The following is a 19,064-nucleotide window of genomic DNA, read 5'->3' as shown; positions in this document are numbered from 1 at the left end:
ATAAACATTAGTTTTTTGAAAACAGTACACCTATTTTCAATTCTGTGCTAAAAATAATGCTGCTTAGGTTTATATAATGGTCTGCCTTTGAAAGGCATCAGAAGTTAGATATATCTATGAACTGGGTCACTCTTATCACTTTGGGAGCCAGTTTGACAGCTTATATACAACTTGAGATCAGAGTGGTTTTTGTTTTTTTTTAAGGAATGAGCCATTTGCAGTACAGAAAAGTTTTCATCAAATCTTAATATTTTGGTTCTTTTAAATTCTCAGTGTTTTTCAACTTATCCTAAAAATAAACTGAAATCAAAACAGCAGTTCATATTTCAAGGCCTGACATAGGAAAGTTCAAGAAGCAGGCTAACCAGAAAACTTTGTTCTTCTTTTCAGTTGTATGCATAGTCAAAAATGTCTCTAATTACACAAACATGTGCTGGTGGACACAGTAAAGTGCCTGTGTGAGTGGTGCTTGTTGAATGGGAACTTTCTGATTATTTCTCAAATTCTGACTTGTTTGGGCCTATGCTGTCTCGTTCAAATAATCTACTTGAGTGCCTCAGTCTGTGTTCAGTATGATGCATGTCTTCAGATTCCCTTAGCTTTGTATTCTGACATCACTTCTACCATAAGAAATAGTAACTCATAGATGTAAGAATGCAAAATTTATAACTTCTGATAAGTTTAGGCATTTAATAATGTGTTCTTATTCTCACTTTTTTTTTTTCTGGCAGGTAAGTTTAGCTTCCTCATCTTAAAAAGGGGCAAGATAAATTTTTTTATAGTGTGTAACTTTATAGCCTAATCTGAAGCAGGGTTCTGGGTTCAGTGGATAGATCAAGCTGTGCAAGCTGCTAAAATGGTGTCAATAAAGCTGTCCATTAGACAGCAGAGTGAACAGTAGCATGTGTTGCAGAGACAGAGACAGTTAATGCTGCATCTGCCTGCTCTAAGCTTCTTGCTGTTTGGTCTGGGGCATTCATTACTGACTCTTGTTAGAAGCAGACCTAGATATATCAAATTAAAATACAAGATGTCTGTTTTATTTCATTATCTCTGCTTCTGGTCTAATTCCATCCCTTTGCTAAGGAGAATGATGTCCTCCTTCTATTGGTCATTTGAAGGAAAGAAGGGGTTCTGTGTTGGGAATTAACTGAATGATTGTTATTTCTCCAGAGAGATGAAAACATTTATAGCTCCATGTCTTTGAAGACATTTTATAACTTCAGTGTTTCACAGGAAAGGCTGATGGTACCCTGACCTCAAAAGTATTGTTGCGCAAACTCCTGCTACAATAAAGTGGAAATATAAAACTATTCCACAGAGAAAAGACAGGATTACCTGCAAAGACTTTTAGGCAGTTTTCATACCAGTAGCAAAATATGTAGACTTCTGCTGCAGTCACTCATTTTATTAAAAACTCAAAAATTATATTTAATTTTTTCAAAAATTATATTTAAATATCCAATTTTACTATTGCACTATTTATGTCCCAAATGTCAAGATCTGTTAGCATCCAAGTAAGAAAAAAATTCTCTAATTTTAATATAATTTTGATGTAGAATAATGCATTGGTCACTTCAGGCTCATTAAAAATATAATTTCAGATTTGGAAAGGAAGCTTTAGTTGATAAAAATTTTAATGAATTAGGATTCCTTGAAATCTTTGCAAATCAGTCAGATACCTTTAATCAGTTTCCTTTCAGCTTGCATATATTTTCTTAATACTTGTGCAGTTGTGTGAAGTAATTTTATTAGTTTTTTCTGTAATTATTAACTGTATATTATAATGACTGCATATTCTATACTTATTTTTCTTCTAAGGGCTTGCAAATATCCAGGAAGTAGAGGCTGGAGTGCAGCATATTTTAGCAGACATATTTGCTAAAGATAAAGATACACTGGATTTCATCAGGAAATTGTAAGTTTTGTTCTTACTTTCTAAACTTTCTTGCTTATATGGTACAGTGCAGTCTCCTAGTGGCAGATACAGAACTTTTTGTTAATGATGTGAAAACAGTGTTCCTGTGAGATGGATTTAGGGCTATTCCTGTGCGTGTTCATTAGCCCTTCTGGCTGTCAGTGCAGTAGAAGTCTGCTGTGAGCATGGTGTGGTGCTGTAACTCCCAAAGAATGAAAAATTCTTGCTCTGCCCTGTGAATAGCAGATCTCCCTTGACCCACGAGGGAGTTTTCCCTCTTTGTTCTTTCTTCAAGCTATAACTTTTTAGAAGTGAATCTGCTGAAGCTCTTGCTCCAACAGCTGACCTGACACCAGTCAGTGTAACTAGTGTGCAGTCATGGTTGATTTTGGCATTGGTAGCCAATAAGGCAAACAAATATGACTGTTTTTAAAGCAGGACTTACTGATCTTTATCTGTGTTAGCTGAATTTAAGTTTTCTTACATTACCTGACTTCAGGTGTTGTCATGTCTGGGGAGTTGTTGTGACAGGCAATAGTCACTTCATTTTGTCTGCTGTGTGCAAGAGAGTTATCAGAGAACATGCACCACTTTAGGAACATGCAGAGTTGCTTTGAAACAGCAGTGTGACAATTTCAGTGAGGGGGGTAATTTTGTAAGGGATGTGCTGTCACTACCCGACTGTCACTTTCATTATTTTGACCACTGAAAATTCCTTAGTTGAATACTCAGTGCTCTACAGATGAATCCTGTTCATCTGAACTGTGTTGTATGTATGATAATCACGAGGAGCATTCAGGATTGACTGCCATTTTTTTTGCAACTTCCCAAAATTTGTTATGTGAAGTTTAACCCATAACTGAAGTGCAGGTGGTGGCATTTGAGTTTGCATTCCCTTGAGGAGAAGGGCTGTGAGCAGCTTTTTCTGCTTGAATGTCTTCTCTTGGTGTATGATAGTCAGTACACATTATGTCACCTCAGCATGAAGTTATGTCATCCAGTTCTGCAGGTAATTAGAGTTAACATCACTTGTAATTGAGCAGACTCCAAGCTTAATTTTTATTTGATCTATGCAGTAATAACTTGTTACAAGCTTCATGCGAAAACATAAACATAAATAAACATATAAATATAAATATTTATATAATAATATATAAATATAAATATTTTTATAGATATAGATATAAATATCTGATTTTCTTCTATTCAGATGCCAGCAAAGGTACATTTCCATCCAGTCAACATTGGCAAAAGTGTCATCCAAAAATGGAAATGAAAAAGATATTGATAAATTCCAGCTGTACCATGAGTTTTCTTGTAATATAAAGAATATTCAGCATCATCAGGTAAAACTTGAAATTTTAATGTTTTTTTTCTTAGCATTTTAACTGTAGTAAATGTTGCTTTGTTTTTGAATTGTGTTGCTTAAAACTAATTCTAAAGATACTTTCTTTTTCTTTGCAGTTATCAGAGGTATTAGAGGCTTTCAAATTCTTGAAATGCAGAAATAAGCTCTTGATCTCTGTTTTAAGAAACAGAGCAAAGGACTGCTCTTTAGTACCCCGAAAATCAGTTTGTTTTGCAAGGCATCATTTTTTTTCCTTTGTGGACCATCATCGGTTATCCTAAGCCCCAAGTTTAGACTTATGTAACTAGATAAAGAAAGGAGGGCTGAAGCAAACAGAGAGAAGCTGATGGCTTGACAGCTAGGCTACCCCTGTTACTGAAGTTCAAAGGCAGAAGTGTGATGCACTCAATGCAACTGTCAGGACCTCTGCACTAATTCATAACTAATCACCAAGTGAATTTTCTCTTGTTTTATTTACAATCACCTAGCTTAAAAAAAACCAACAAAACAAACCCAACAAAAACCAATTGAAAAAACCAAATGATAATCCCAAACCCAAAACAAACTGTATATCATAGAAGACAGACCACTTAGATGCTTCTAACCAGAAATGTCCTTTTCCTTTAGAAGGCTCTGATATGCTCTCATTTTTTCTGTGTTTTCTGTTTTGAACCAGTGCATTTTGAATTAATTAAGGATTAATTTATTACCAAAAAATTTCACAACATGGATAGGCTAATTTTTAAGCTGTTTTTCTCCTTTCCAATATGAAAGGTATTAGGTGAAAGACTAAATAGCTACTGTTGATTTCCATAGGCTGTTCTTGCATAGATGTTTAAAGAGGTAGCTGTGGTTTTTCTCTTTGTAATAACTATGAACATTTTCTGTACTTATATTGATAGTTATCTGGTGAAAAGTTCTTTCAAGAATGTTGGGAAAAGTTAATAGAGCAACCTATTGGCTACTGTGGTGACATTGACAAAGATTGGTGGATTCATCATGTTATGATATATGGATTCTTTTCTGTCCTTTTTTGTTGGAGGAATTCTTGAGCTGGGAAGGAGTGTTTGGTTTTACCTGCTCTCACAGTGGTGAATACCATGATGTTCACTCAATAGATGTTGCATAAGTGTTTCCTGGGCTGATGGTATGATGCCTTCTTGTTCAAGGCATCCTTTTTTACTTAAGGAAAACTATTACTTAGCTATAGTGAGGGCTAAAAACTGTGTTTCCCAAACCTGGTCAGCATTTTGATTATATGGCTGCACTGTTCTTTATCCAGGATGTACCCTTAGTTTGTCTCTTTGATGTTACAATTAGCTCAATCTGCTTTGGTTTATTCTTTCCTGTGCCTGCTGCTAATCTGAATACCTATTTCTTTACCCATTCTGGCTCTTCAGAAAAGAATAAGCACTGATTTTGCAGCTGGCAGTCCTGTAATCACAGGATAGTTTTGCACACTTAGATGCTGCCTTTTATCTGTATATTTCTGCTATCAGCTATTCTAATACATTGAATATTTCTGTATTGTGAATTGTAGAAGTCTGAGTTGCTTGTGCTTCAGTGAGGTTTAAAGGTTCAAGGTGTGACAGGGCTCTCTGTACTGGTTGAGCAAAAAATGTATTTTATGACAGTTTCTGAAGCAACATGTAAAATCTGTATTGTAAATATACTGTAACTTTTCATGTCTGTTTTAGTTTCCTGGGTTCTTTCTTCTTTTCTCAGTTTCTATCTTTCTCCCTTTTGTATTTTGATAATGAAGTAAGGAGAAAGTTGGGGTTTTTTTTCCTCTTTATCTGCCTTTTCTTCATTAAGCTCAAACCCTGGTATTGTACTTTTGAAAGTCTTTCTCATCATCTTTTTCTTTGTCGCTTATTCCCCTACTGATGCAAATTGCCATTTTTTAATGTCATTATTTTCTTGGGTTATGACCATCCTTTTCAATATATAAGTCTTTATTTTTTCCTTCACCTAAGACTGTGAAGAGATAGTTCCTTTGTGCATTTAAAAACTGGCAAAAATATATTCTTTAAGAATAGAGTTCAAGATGTCTTCAAGAGAAGGAGTTCTCTGGTTTGGCTCAAGATTATTAAAAGAAGCTTATACCTGGAAAAGATATAGGAAAGCCTGAACCCCAGAGTGATTTATATAATTTACTAATCCCCAAGAAATTTAGGTTAAAGAGGTGTGTTTGAGGAACAGTTGTAAAACTTACTGCTTTGAAGACCTTCTCAACTGCTTTCATGACTGCATACAGACAAGTGTTCTGAATGCCTTTAGGCAGAAGTCAGCTTTAAATCACCTCTTTTTAGAGTTGCAAACACAAGACTCCATAAAATACTGCACTGAAACTTGTCATCATCTGAGTATGGAAGTGCAAGTGATCCTAAAGACCTGGTACAACCCTAACTCTGCTCTGGCTTAGATGTGAGTGTAGGGGATGCACAGTAGCCTGGCATGTCACCTGTAGGAAAACAGGCTGTGCCTTTGTGACCAAAGCCCTGGCAGCTGTGAGTGTGCCTTGCAGCATGTGTTGCAGTGAGTTTAAGTGCTGTGCAGTAAGCTGTGCTGCAGCTTGGTCCTGCTACAGGTCTGGGTGACTTCCTGTGCCACTGTCATTTTCTTTTCTGAGACATGTCATTTTGTCTTGTTTGGGTCCTGAAGTATTCAGGACTGGTGTGCAGTCAGGTTGTTTGAAAAAGTTAAAATACTAAAACTGTAATGAGAAAAGAACTTTGTTTTAGTCAGCTTTAAAAGCTGACTCCAGATTTTGACATGGTCAGATACCCTGTGGGTGTTTCCAGCTGGAACGTTTTGCTAGTGGGAGGTTCAGTCACAGCTTCTTCCTTTGGCAGCAAGGAGAACCTGACTGGACTCTCTTAGGACATGGCTGAGAAGCAATACCAACACAGTCATAACTAAGAAAAAAAAATCTTTCAAGAGTTTATTTGAGTTTTTGACTAATTGTAAACAGTTTAGTGTTTGTGTACGCCTTGGGGTTGCTTTCCTGTATTTGGAGATGACTGAAATAGTGGGAGGAAAAGAATTCATGAATTAAGTGTAACATTTGAGGCCAATGCTCTATTTTCAATCTCATACTTAAAAAGGAATTGGAATTTAAAGCCCTTGGCAAAGTATACAGAACTTATTCTGCGAGTTTAAATCAATATGCAACATATAAGAGAGTTGTGCAAAATGAAGCATGTTGTGTTTTTAGGATAAACAGAATAAGGTTTGATGAATCTTGTGACTGGATCATATTGTTGTTCTTGCATTCTCTGAAAAATGTATGTTGTTTCTAACAACCCTTGCCCTGGATCTGTTCCAATCTCATATAAAAACAGTCTTTTTCCAGAAGTGAAGACTGCTTTGTGACTAGAATAGCCAGATTTTAACCTGTTACTTTAAAAAACTAAAGAAAAAGAGCTTTATTATATTAGAGGGTGAAATTAAATAATTCCATTCTTAACTGAGCATTTATTGGATGATTATTCTTCTCTGAATGTATCACTTAGAACAGGATAGGCAGATTGTTTGAGAGTAAAAAATATAAATAATATTAGTGACTGCATTAACAGCTGGTTTAAGTTCAAGTGACTGACACATTCTGCAGATGTAGTGCCAGGTAACAAAATGTGATGCAAATATTGACCCTGCTGACAGCATGCTGAATGATGACATTATAATTCTATCACATATATTCTCTGTTGTGACCATCACTTTGATTTCATTTTAACTTGACATTTAGCTTTCTCTCTTTTTAAAAAGTAAAGTCAGAATAAACATGAAAGCATTTGATTTGTTAAAATGTGTCTTTCTAATTTCTACGTGAAAACATTTGGTTTGGCAGTCAAGGTACCAGATGCTATAATATTTCACATGCAATCTTTATTATTAGCTTTGTTGTTCAATGATATGTCAGGCCTGGTATGTCACAGGAGCAGTAAGGCTGAGGAATATAAATTGGTACTATGTCCTGGAGTCATTTTAAACCATTGTATTTAACATATGTGACATGTCTGAGTTAGCTAGTGATTGAATTAAAGTTCATGATTGACACAGAATGCTCTGTTGTGACAGTGCTCAGGGCCTGCTACATACAGCAACATGTGAAGTCATACAGGAATGTCAGCTTCGAGTGGGTTTCTTTTTTTTTTGGTATTTTTCTACTTTAAAATACTTCAGAAGGAAAAATGAAATCTAAAGATGTGCATTTTATTTGCTTCTGAATATTATTCTGTTTCTAAAATCTGCTGGTCATTGAGTTTTCATAGTATTAAGGTGAATATTCAGTTTCCCATAGTGAGATTAGACTAGGAGTTATCCACCAGAATCCTCCAGGATCTGCCACTTGTGTTGTGGTTCTGGTTTTAAATGTAGAGTCATAGTCTTCCATTTAAAATTGAACTAACTCTGTGTAGAGGTAGCCTGTATACAACCAAACTTAGCTTTAGATCCTGACTGTGGAGGTAAGTACTCAGAAGTACATGCATATGGTTTGAGGCAGGAGTGTTAATGTAAAGAGAGTGAGTGTTTACATCCTTTTCTGCTATTTGTGAATTAGGCATGAATAACTAAATTCATCCTCTTTCAAATTAAGCTGAGCACCTTTGTGTCACAAGTTGTGATTCATAACTTATTTAAAATTTGGATTAATAATGGGCAGAAAAATGGAATCTGAAGCATAGAAACTTCTGAGGTCTAGTTCTGATTGAAATCACTCTTCAATTAATTTCTTGAGTTTTAATTCAGGTTATTAAATAAGATTATTCCACCACCAAAATTCATGCTGTCTTGCATTATAAGTGTGTTTAATCTTAAACTGGATCCTAAGATTGCAGACTCCAAGAAAAATGTATTTGTTATGCCATGGCATGATTTAATTTGTGTTTAAATTGTGGATGTTATCTGTACATTCTAGTACTTTGTGAACTGATTTACTGTACCACCATCCTGATTTGCTACAGAATGTCAAGCAAGTGCGTACACAAATGTTGATAAGTTTATCTTTTGGATATTTTGTGTGTCATCTGTCTCTGCCATTTATGTTTGCACTCAGATTCTGGCCATTAACCGAGGGGAAAATCTGAAGATCCTGACAGTGAAGGTCAACATTCCTGACGGGGTGAAGAATGAATTCTGTTGGTGGTGTGTCAATGAAAGGTCTGCATGGATACATACTCTTAGAGAAATCTCTTTTTTCTATAGACAGCTGCATACTCAAGTGTATCTCATATGTCTTGTTACATTAAGAGAACAAATTAAACAAATATTTATTAGATTGGATGAAATTAGCAAGTGGATAATTCTTACTCTGTATTTCCAACTGCTGTAGCATTATGCTGAAAAGATCATGCCTTGGGCTATATTTGCAAGTTCTGGCACCATTCTTCAAGCAGCTGAATTTGTTTAAACACATGCAAAGGCTGATGAAATGTGAATATATTTTTCAAATTGTAATATACATCACATCCAGTAGCCTTTACTGAAAGGACTTTGTAGAATCTGATAGAGTATACTCCAAACTTCAAAAAATACCTTCTTATGCCCAATTGCAATGATTAAATAGGGCTATGTAAGATTTTTAGGTCTGTGAAGTAAATAACTTCAAGTTTCACAAATGCAAGGAATTACATGTTTAAAAAGAACTTAATGGATTTAACAGACAAACATAAATGTAACTGCTTTCAGTGCATAGCTCTCACATATTGTGTGAACCATCTCTTGCATTTTATACTCTTTTTAAGTTAGAAGACTGGACTGTAAAATCCAGATTCTTTTCTTTCTTACTGATTTGTTCATACAAGCTGTCTAGGATTTTTAAACCTGTAGTGAGATGTTTAGTGCTGCATAATTTTCAAGGCCTTTTGCAAAAGTTTAGGTTAACTATGTGTATTTTGTGCAATATCTGTCAGTTTTTTTCTTGGGAAATGTACCTTGATGTCCTTGTACCTTGAGAATATTATGATCCAAACAGTGCATCTTCCTTGTGTGTATAAAAATTACTTTCTCTTTCTCAGTAGTTTAAAATATTGGGCATTGTTCTGGTGATGTCTTAGAAACTCCTTCCTTTGCATCCTAGGAATGGATAACCAAAAGCAGGGAAGAAAAACAGGAAGAATTGCACGTTTTAATGTAAAAAACTGAATACGGTGATACTGCTTTAGCATGTATTTAGTTTTCACAACAAATCCAAGAAATGGATGTGGTAAAAATGTTCCTTTTCACTGTAGAAATTTAATAGGGCTGTTTCCCTCTGAAAGGGAAGAATAGTGCTCTGAAAGTATTAAAGTATTTTTTTGGCCACAGGAAAGTATCAGGAGTCACAAACACACCTGTTTCTTTCTACTTTTAGTACCTGTAACAGAATTTCTGTCCTCCCTTCAAGCTGTATATTCTGTAAGCAGAATATAGCTGTCAGTCTTGCTTTTACTGCATCTATGACAGAATTTGGAAGCACTGTGGACCACAGATAATGGAACAGCTTGTCACTGTTACACAAATAAAAGTGGGATGTAAATTGAGATTTTTTTGGTTGGTTACCCTTTTGTGAGTCATCCTGGGATAAGAAGAATATTGACCTTGGAAGTGAATACTTATTAATATTTAGCTCTCATAAGGCTATATATGCTTATGGCTTTTTACTATTTAAGGACACTTTTCCACCATTATAAAACTTCTGAAGGAATGTTTTTAATCTTTGTGCATTAACATCAAGGACAGATTCTGATCTTCCTCCTGAGATTGACAACTGTGTTATCAAACTAACGAATAGTAAATGTGTAATCTGCCCTGCACGCTTTGAAATGATTGTCCAGGGGTGGAATTTGCAATATTTTCATTGCATTGATTTGCTGGTTAGACCAGAAGGTTAATAACTTATTTTTGAGTCAATGGTTTCAAAACTTTGCAAAGGTATTAACCAATTTGCTAGAAATCACACACACAATCAGTTGCAGAACCAGAAATGCCAGCTTGCTACAGAATTTGGCCAGTATTTTAGCCAGAAAACAGCATCACCTACTGCCTAGTGGATTAGTAGCAAATTTTTTAAACTGTTTGTATTCTTCTGAGACAAATTTTTTAGCATTAAGTGCTCCTGAAGTAGAAAGTGAGTTTGGAAGACTAGAGTTCCTTATTGCATTGAGCTCTGTGTAGATGCTGTCAAAGAATATTGTACATTTTTTGCAAGTTCAAAATGTTTATTAGCCTATATAAGCATCTGTTTCCTTGCAGTTTGGGTTTGTGTAGAAAATTCAAGAATATCCTTATGCCTGGCCCTGTGGATTGTATTTTTCTCCAAAAAATGGCATCTCTATGGTTTGACAGTGAACCTACATCCATTAACACTAGAATTCTACTGGTCCCAAAGACTTTGTTGTGAAATTGAACAGAGAAAAATGATCAGTGAGAGAGGCAGAGAGGGGCTGGTCAGCTGGCTTTGAGTGTAGAAACAAAATGGAGTTGTTCCCTAGTGAGATGGGGTGAGAGTTTGTTCCCAACTGGAATTGCAGCCTTGAAAATGAAATTTGATGTTTGATGATGTTTTTTCAGTTTCCAGTCAAATATCTCAGATCCTGTGTAAAGTCCATGGTACAGGCCTTAAAGGCTTGCTTTGTCTGCTTTTACTAACTTGGTACATGTTTTATTTAATGTCTTGGAGGAGCACAAAGCTCTGCTGTTTGTCCTTCAGGTCTAAAAGCTTAGCTGGGCTCTTCCTGGAACAGTTATTAATCAGTACTGGTGGTTCTTAACGTGGCCTCTGTTAATTCTGTTTATGTGTAGTTCCATCCTCTGGTGTCTCAGTAGTCTAAGCCATTTATGTTTGTTGTGGTCCCTGTTGTGAGCTCTGGGACATGGAGAGCTGGTGATCAGACAGAGTAAGATGATACTATTTGTATGGAGCTTTTTTAAAATTTGGCTTCAAAAGCTAGATCTTGATTAAATCAAGAAAAAAATCTGTTCTTAGAGGGAGGCTTAGCTAGGCTGTGATGATCTTTAAAAATATACACACATGATTTTGCTTTGCTTTTTGCAGCAAAGTGAATTTTTCTCATCTTTCAAGAAGTATTGAAATCATTAAACTACAGTATTTGCTGCAATTGAACTTGCTGTTTGAATGTTTTCTCATTTGCAACGACTTCTAGCAGAATGTTGCCTAAATTTTTATTTATGTATAGGCAGGTAATAAAAACATCTATTGTGATAACCTATTTACAGAGTTTAACTGGCTTTAATGGATGGAAGAGAGGGGGAAACAGCTGAGAGTTTTCCAAATTCATTCTAATTTGTGCTGAGGATGTTAGTCATACTTGCACCTGCAAAACCTTCATGTTTATAGAATATGATGGCAATAACAGGATTTAAAGCCTTTCTCAGTTTTATATAGGTGTGGAAAGAGTCTCAAGTTATGAATAAGTATCATAGAGCTATTTGCAAAAACTGTTGGTGAACTGAGGTCATGTGGCTAAGCACTGATTACAACCCTGAATGCTGTAAAACTGAATGGTGAGCTTAATTCTGTTCCTGTGTCTCTCTGCTCAATGCAGGGTTGACTCCATCACGCATTTCTCAGCTATTATATGCACAGACACATAGAAAAGCTGTTTCAGGAAGCTGCAGATCCCCTTAGACAACTTAAAAGCTGTCTGGATAGGAGCAATTTTGAATTCTCAGTATTTATGAGTGGCTGCCAACAAACAAGATCAAAAGTAAAATTCAGTTCTGTTTTTGCTGCAGCTGGGCACGTTATGACCATAATTCCAGCATGTTTCATTTAAGCCACCCAAACAATAAACCTAGAAAACTTGCATGGGTTTTTAAAATATGTGTGGGTATCTCCCATCACAGTTTGGGACCCAGGCACATTAAATAATACAATAAGTGAAGAAAACTCTTGAGTGTTATCAATACTTTTAAAAGTAATAAAAAACAGGTGGACTTTAATAGAAAATGTCAGTAGTATGTTTCTGTTTGAGTACAATATATCTGGTTGCTTCTCCTTCACCTCAATCTCTTCTCACAGGGTGGACAGTCTCAATGAGTCAGTTCTGCTTGTTCAAGGACTCACACACACACCCCAACCCACATCTCCCCACGCCCCCCTTCATGGAAATTTGCCCTCAACAAAAAGATCAATGGATTAAATATCTAGGAAGCTTTGAGAGTAAGGTGTATTTTACAGCAAAATTTGAAGTACTTGTTGTTACAGTTATATGGTTATCATGCAGTCTACCTAGAAAAGAATTCAAGGCTTCAAAGAGTTTGGCTTAGAAGAAGCTGGAAAACAGTCTTGTTTTTGTTTGGTATTGTTTATTTATTTTTCCCTTTTCCTATAATATTATTTACACTTCAAATGTATTAGTAGCAGGTAAAATAGAAAATAATTTTTAAAGATTTTTGGCTTCTGTTTAAGAACTGCTGCAAAATTAGTAGGAATTCATTTAGAAGTTGAATAGAGATACTCAATGCATTCCAAATGAAATTTGAATTGGGTTTTATTTATTGGCATTAGTTTAGCTCCTTAATCTCCATCTGTCCATAGTTACCTTTTTCAGTTATTCTGCAGTGACAATCACAGAGGATGTTTAGTCATTTTTTTCTGATGTAATGAGGAATAGCAAATAATGCAACCCTAAAGGTAATATGGAACCAAGTTCTTTGTTCAGTTATAAGAAGCTTTGACTTCTCAAAGTGGAGAATGTTTTTTTTAGGTTTTCTTTAAAACATAAACCATTATTGTGTTCTAAAACCTAAAAAAGATAAGCCTGTCCCTTGTGTGGTATTAGAACTATGAGCAACTTCTCATTCCTTTCATATTTGACTCATGATTTAGTTACCTAATTATTGTACTAATTCTGCAGTTTATAGGATTTAACAACGTAGAAGCCTTTCTGGAAAGTTCCTTTTTTATCTAGTTGTTTGCATGTGTTCTTAAAATATTTTTTATTTTTCTTCCAATCTTTTGCAGATGGAGACCAAAGCAATTTTTAAAACCAGACTTTATGAGGCTACTACGGAGTTCTGTAGAGGATGCATATAAACGCCTTATATATCCTCTTCTCTGTAGGGAATTCAGGTAAGCCTGGAATAAATCTGTATTTTCATATTACTGAAAATTTTTTTAGCAATTCCCTCCCCAGTGTTTTATTAGACTATTATTTCTCTATTTGAAAATATCAGCATGTTTCTAATCCTCTGTGCTTACAGAAGAAATGAACTATATAGTCTTGGTTCTATAGATTTAATTTCTGACTATCAGAAATTAAATCTAGAGAACCAGTTTAGGCTACAGTAGAGAAATGATTTTTCTGTGAAGACATTTTACATGTAGTAATGTAGTAACATTAAATGTAAAATGTAGTAACATTTTCCATGTTTACATGCTTAGATACTTGTACATTTTTCTAATTAAGTACAATTTAGAACCATATTATCATGGTAATTTTATCTTTATTCTTGTAATAGCATAAACCATGATGTCACTGAATTTTTCAAACATCTTTTCATATCACAGCAATATTACTTTCAGTGACTCTGTTCTGACTCACTCTCTTTCACCTGTCTAATAGAATTCAGCAAAGTATTGTTAAGGTTGGAAGCACTCCTCGTGTTTGCCAACTGTATTTGTGGCCAATGAATTAGTTATAGTGTTGGTCTGATAGTAATTTGTGAGTGCTGTGATGTCTCTAGAGAAGTCAGTAAACTTATTACTGGTGATACTATAGTAATGATGTCATTGGATATCATGTCCCCTGTTAAGATCTGTAATATTATTCCACATTTAAAGGAAATTGAGAACTTTGTATCAAATTAGCATCAAATTAGCAAATAGGGTATATTATGGTGTAGTATAAGAGTTTACCATATAGTGGAAATAACTGAATATGTCCATTAACAGTATTATCTTCTAATGGCTAACAGTACTTATGGTGTGATTCTTCAGTACCAGAGAAGCTCCTCAAAACATAGCATGCTTCATTCTGGCAAGGTGATCTGATACGTGACCTAAATGTTAATGCTTTTTTTGAGCTAGTTCAAAATGAAATTTATCCAAGAGACCCTGTTTCTTGGACCAGAGATGTTGAAATGACTTGTATGAAAATGACATGCCATCTAGTACCTAAAATCAGCAACCACATTATGAAATGTTTTTTCTGTACTTTCCTGAGTGCGCTTTTGTTTTTGAATTGGAGCTGTTTTCTTGACACCTTTTCATGAACATCATTGCAAGAATGATCTGTGTTCTACCTCCCTGAAAAGAACCATCAGCTCAAGATTTTAACAGCATGTCTTTTCGGTGGTTTTTGAGCATCTTCACTACAGTATGTTATGTTTGCTTATTGCTTTGCAAGCAAGATTGCTTCTCTTCTTTTGATTAGTGAGCCTGGTCTTTTGTTACTTAGAATTTCACAGATTCTAAAAATACTGAGTTCACTCACTGTTTTGTGACCACAATACATGTAGCTACTCTAGGGGAGGCACTGTGTCTATTGTGGTCAAAATGGTGAACATCTCATGGTGAAGAGTTCAGTTGTTGGCTTCTGTCACTACAGTCTCTACATCTCTACAATCAAACTCTTTCAAAATAAAGAAAAATACCTACTTTTTAGTGGGGTTTGGTTTTAAGAAATATAGGGGCGCTTCAAGGCTCTTTTCTTGTATTTTTACTCAGTGGTTTGTACCACAGGACTGTTGTGGCCTGTGTTGTGTGTAACACTTTGAGGACTGCTGGAGCAGTAGGTTGCTGAAGGTTTTCTGTTCTATTAATCAAAAGGGGAAAAAAAGCTTCCTTCCCTTCCCTACTACTTATTAGATGTAGCTCACAAGCAATCAATGAGAAGCATATGAAGTTTGCTGCCGGTTCCTGAGGGTACGTCTGCTTAGGTTTTACTCTTTATGATGATGTTGCATGATTGGTGGAGTTTGGATAGGAAAATCTGAAACCTCTCCTATAGAGAGGAACTCAAAGCACCTGACAATATTCTGGTCCCTGATCACTTAACCCTTATCCTCCTCCTCTTTTCTTTCCGGACACACCAGGAGCTGTTTTTTCCAACTCTTGCAAAGGGCTGCTAAAGTATTCAGTACCTCCTTTTAGCATTATTTCCAACCCACCTCCTGCTGTTCTTTTTTCTTTTTATTATCATTAAATGTTGGAACAGAAAGTTTCCAAGAATGTCTTGAAATTGCTGGTGCTTCTAGTGATCAGAAGAAGAATGAAACTTGCCAGCAAGACGATTACCTTATTTATTGTTTAATTTCCTTTCTTCCATTCTGTCAGATGTAATTTCTTGTATCTGGTATAATAATGTCCACTGTTGCTTTTGGCTCTTTCAAATACATTTTATCTTGTTGCAGTACTGCATGGAATGATTCCGTCAGGGTTCCATGCAGGTGATGTGGCATGGGCATATTTCTTAATGGATAATCCTTTCATAGTTTTCCATGCTCTCTTGCAGAAGTGCTTTTTCTCCCCGTCTTCAGGGACACAAACATTTCTCTGTATATCTTGTTTAACACCTGAAGCTAGTTTGCAGATCTTTTTCCACAGAAGTGTAATTGGGAGTATGGAATTTTAAATCTCAGTTTAAAAACTGAATCGTATAACATTGAATATGGAAATTAATAGACCATTATTAGGTTATTTGCTTTTATTATGATACACCTGTTAGTGATATACAGTCTGAGTGCTTTGTAGACTTCAAGGGAGGGGCTTGGAGTCCTGACTTAATTGATATTTTTTTCATAAAGTAGGAACTGAAGAGTTTTGAGGTTTGTTTGGGGTTTTTTTCCCAAAATAGCCATTTTGCTTGTGTTTAGAGAGGACTACTCTCTGCCTTTTATCTCTGCCATGTTAATGAGAACTGTTGCAAATTGGAAAAGCATGAAGCTGGACATCTTGCCATTTGGATGAAGCCAATAACACACTGAAAAAGAGAAAGGTATTATATTGTTTTGAGTAGCTTAATGGGTTTTTTTTTCCAAAAGATCAAATGATTATACCAGGCTTGAAATTAAGGGCCACTGCTTCAGACAGTAGATCATGTAATTGATACAAGTGTTGAGTAAGAGACAGAGAAAAAAGAGATGTCTATACTTGAAATTTAAAAACACAGGATATTACATAATAGAGAGGACATTCCCCCTACACACCTGGCAATTTCAGTAACATTTCCTGTTGCTGTAAAAGTTGCTGTATATCCATGCCAATTTTAAACATGATTTCCATAAGGCTGACATAACTAATAGCATGTGTTTAGGGGCAATTTTAATTCCTACACAAGTCTCCCTTGTACTGACAGGAATTGGCAGTGTGGGAGGACTTGGCCTCGTGGCACCTGTATCCTTGGGATAAGTGGAAGGGTGGAATAGCCTGTATTTGTACAAAACCTTTGGTTCAAGGGCATTCCATTCTCTTGTCTACAAGCCACTTTTGACCTTCATTTGCATGCATGGGTGACTGGTTGATTTCTCTGTGTGTATTTAGAAGATCCATACTTCTGTGAGGCTGAGGTATTTGCTTTTGTTTTCTCTGGTCTCTCATAAGTAGCATCTAATTGTTCTGTCTCTGGACTCACCCTAGAAGCAGCTTGTTCTGTGGCTTAGGTTTTTTTTTTGGGTGTTTTTTTTTTTGGGTGTTTTTTTTTTGGGTGTTTTTTTTTTGGGTGGTTTTTTTTTTGGGTGGTTTTTTTTTTGGGTGGTTTTTTTTTTGGGTGGTTTTTTTTTGGGTGGTTTTTTTTTTGGGTGGTTTTTTTTTTGGGTGGTTTTTTTTTTGGGTGGTTTTTTGGGGGGGTTTTTTTTTGGTTTTTTTTGGTTTTTTTTTTGTTTGGTTTGGTTTGTTTTTTTTTTTTTAATTAGAGAAGGGGAAAATGGGATAAGGATGCTGTAAGACTGAATGATCAAGAAATGGAATGGCAACTGAAATTCAGTGGGAAATGAATGTAAAATTATACTTTCAAGGGGAAGTAGTTATCTTTTGATAAGTAAAACTATTAGCTCTGAGCTATCCTGCCACAGCAGAGGGGCTTTGGCACCATGGAAGGTAGCTCCACATGAATGTTAAGTATTCAGAAGATGAGATGATTTATGAAAGGAATGAAGACAAAGAATCATTGACTTATTTGGCCTGTATTTGGAATACTGTTGTCCATTTTGGTCCACTCACATGGGGAGGGGGGTAGGAAGTAGGAAAACAATTCACTGGAACTCGAAAAGGCCCAGTGAAGGGGAATGAGGAATGAAATGATTTCTCTGGAAAGAAAAAAAATGGCTACACTATGACTTCAACTTGGAAAAGGGAGGACTTAGAGATAAATGATATGTGAAGAGTGGAACAAGGTTTCTAGGGATAAATTTTTACTCCCCTCCAGTATAAGGCTTAGAGGGCCATAACAAAAACAATCAGTTTCCAACCAAAAGGTGGCAGCTATTTACAGTTTGTGATGGACCTGCAAAACTCACTGCCAACAGACTCTGTGGATGAAAGAATTTTATCTGTTTTCAGGAAGAGCTTGGATAGTTGAGCAAGAGCTCTGTTATGAGCTAGTAAAGAGACAAGTCATGTCAAGCCCAGGAAATACTCTGGAAGCAGTTGTAGGACAAGATTATGGGACAGATGCAGGAGCTGCTCTGTCAGCTGCTTAGGCAACTGCTTGGAGACAGACTTGGAGACAGAATCCTGGAATAGAGGGACAATTTATCTGAACTGATGCAGCCATTCACACATTTGGTGGTGATATAGAGTGTTTGGTCTTTGCTGAGGGCACATGTGGACTGCTAAGGAGCCTTGTAATGCATGTGTGCCCTTCACCATCTCTCTTTGAATTGTGTCTGTGATAATCTCATCTACCTTATACCAAAACAAAGAGCACATGGAAAAAAAGGGAACCTTTTGCTGTTGCACGCTTCCCTAGGAAATGCTCCCCAGGAAATGTTCCACGTGTGAAAGAGGATCTAGACCTCTCTGTGGACCACTTTACAAATCAGAGATGATGAGGATTTATTAGTTCTTTTCTGTACCACTGTGGGATGAGACAGGGCTGAGCTGGTTGACTGGTTGCATCCTGGGCAAATTCAAGTCAAGCTGTTGAGTTCTTCCACAACCAAAAACTCCTCAGAACAGTTTCATATTCCTTATGTCAAATAGCCCTTATGAGGGTTCTCTTTGAATTATTTGTAGTTGGCACTATGTGCGCCATGCATTGATTGACCTAAACAACTTGAGCAATTTTCCCTGTCCCATTCTGATAGGGTTAGTTAACTGTCATGCAGTTTTTTTCACATTCTGTAGAAATAAACCAAGATAGCAGGTTTTTTTCAGTGATAGGTAAAAAGAAAAGCAGAATAAGGGCACTGGCTACCTTTAAATGAAGGCTTTACTGGATTGCTTTTGACTCCCCAATTATTGGAGTTACTGACAACATAATGCATAGGGAAGTGATAATGAGTACCTGCAGAAGAAAAAGAAATCAGAGAGGTGATCAATATTTTTGTACACATTACTCTTTCCGCTTTATTTTTTTTTAAGTGCCATACCATGATGAAAATACTTGTCCTTGTCAGTCATGGTCTTCCTGGCCACATCTAATGAGTAAGACATTGTGGATCTTTTACATCTTCACTAAACAAGACTAATTTGTTTCTTGTGACACTCTGCAGTGTTTGTGCTTCAAGTCATCTAACTCAATCCTTACTGCACTACCTCACTTCTTTCTGCTGAAGAACATAACTTGGAAAAGAAAGGGAACACTGTGGCCCCAGCAGCTTTGCAGTTTGTTCTGAGGAATCAGAATACCC

The 19,064-nt window shown here is 36.1% G+C and overlaps 1 protein-coding gene across 3 annotated transcripts in view; it reads left to right on the top strand.

The window, feature by feature from the left end:
- SRBD1 (S1 RNA binding domain 1) overlaps positions 1-19,064 on the top strand; it is a 122,862-nt gene that overhangs the window by 12,728 nt on the left and 91,070 nt on the right. For all 3 annotated transcript variants that reach the window (XM_066547868.1, XM_066547869.1, XM_066547870.1), the window contains 4 exons: positions 1,822-1,918; positions 3,129-3,264; positions 8,326-8,429; positions 13,237-13,344. In XM_066547868.1, coding sequence (XP_066403965.1) covers positions 1,822-1,918; positions 3,129-3,264; positions 8,326-8,429; positions 13,237-13,344 — 445 coding nt within the window. The remainder of the gene's footprint in view (positions 1-1,821; positions 1,919-3,128; positions 3,265-8,325; positions 8,430-13,236; positions 13,345-19,064) is intronic.

This window comes from Molothrus aeneus, chromosome 3 (assembly GCF_037042795.1).
Source record: "Molothrus aeneus isolate 106 chromosome 3, BPBGC_Maene_1.0, whole genome shotgun sequence".
In the NCBI taxonomy this organism is placed as follows: domain Eukaryota; kingdom Metazoa; phylum Chordata; class Aves; order Passeriformes; family Icteridae; genus Molothrus; species Molothrus aeneus.
The sequence above is the reverse complement of the archived record's forward strand: the minus strand, read 5'-3'. Positions and strand labels throughout refer to the sequence as shown.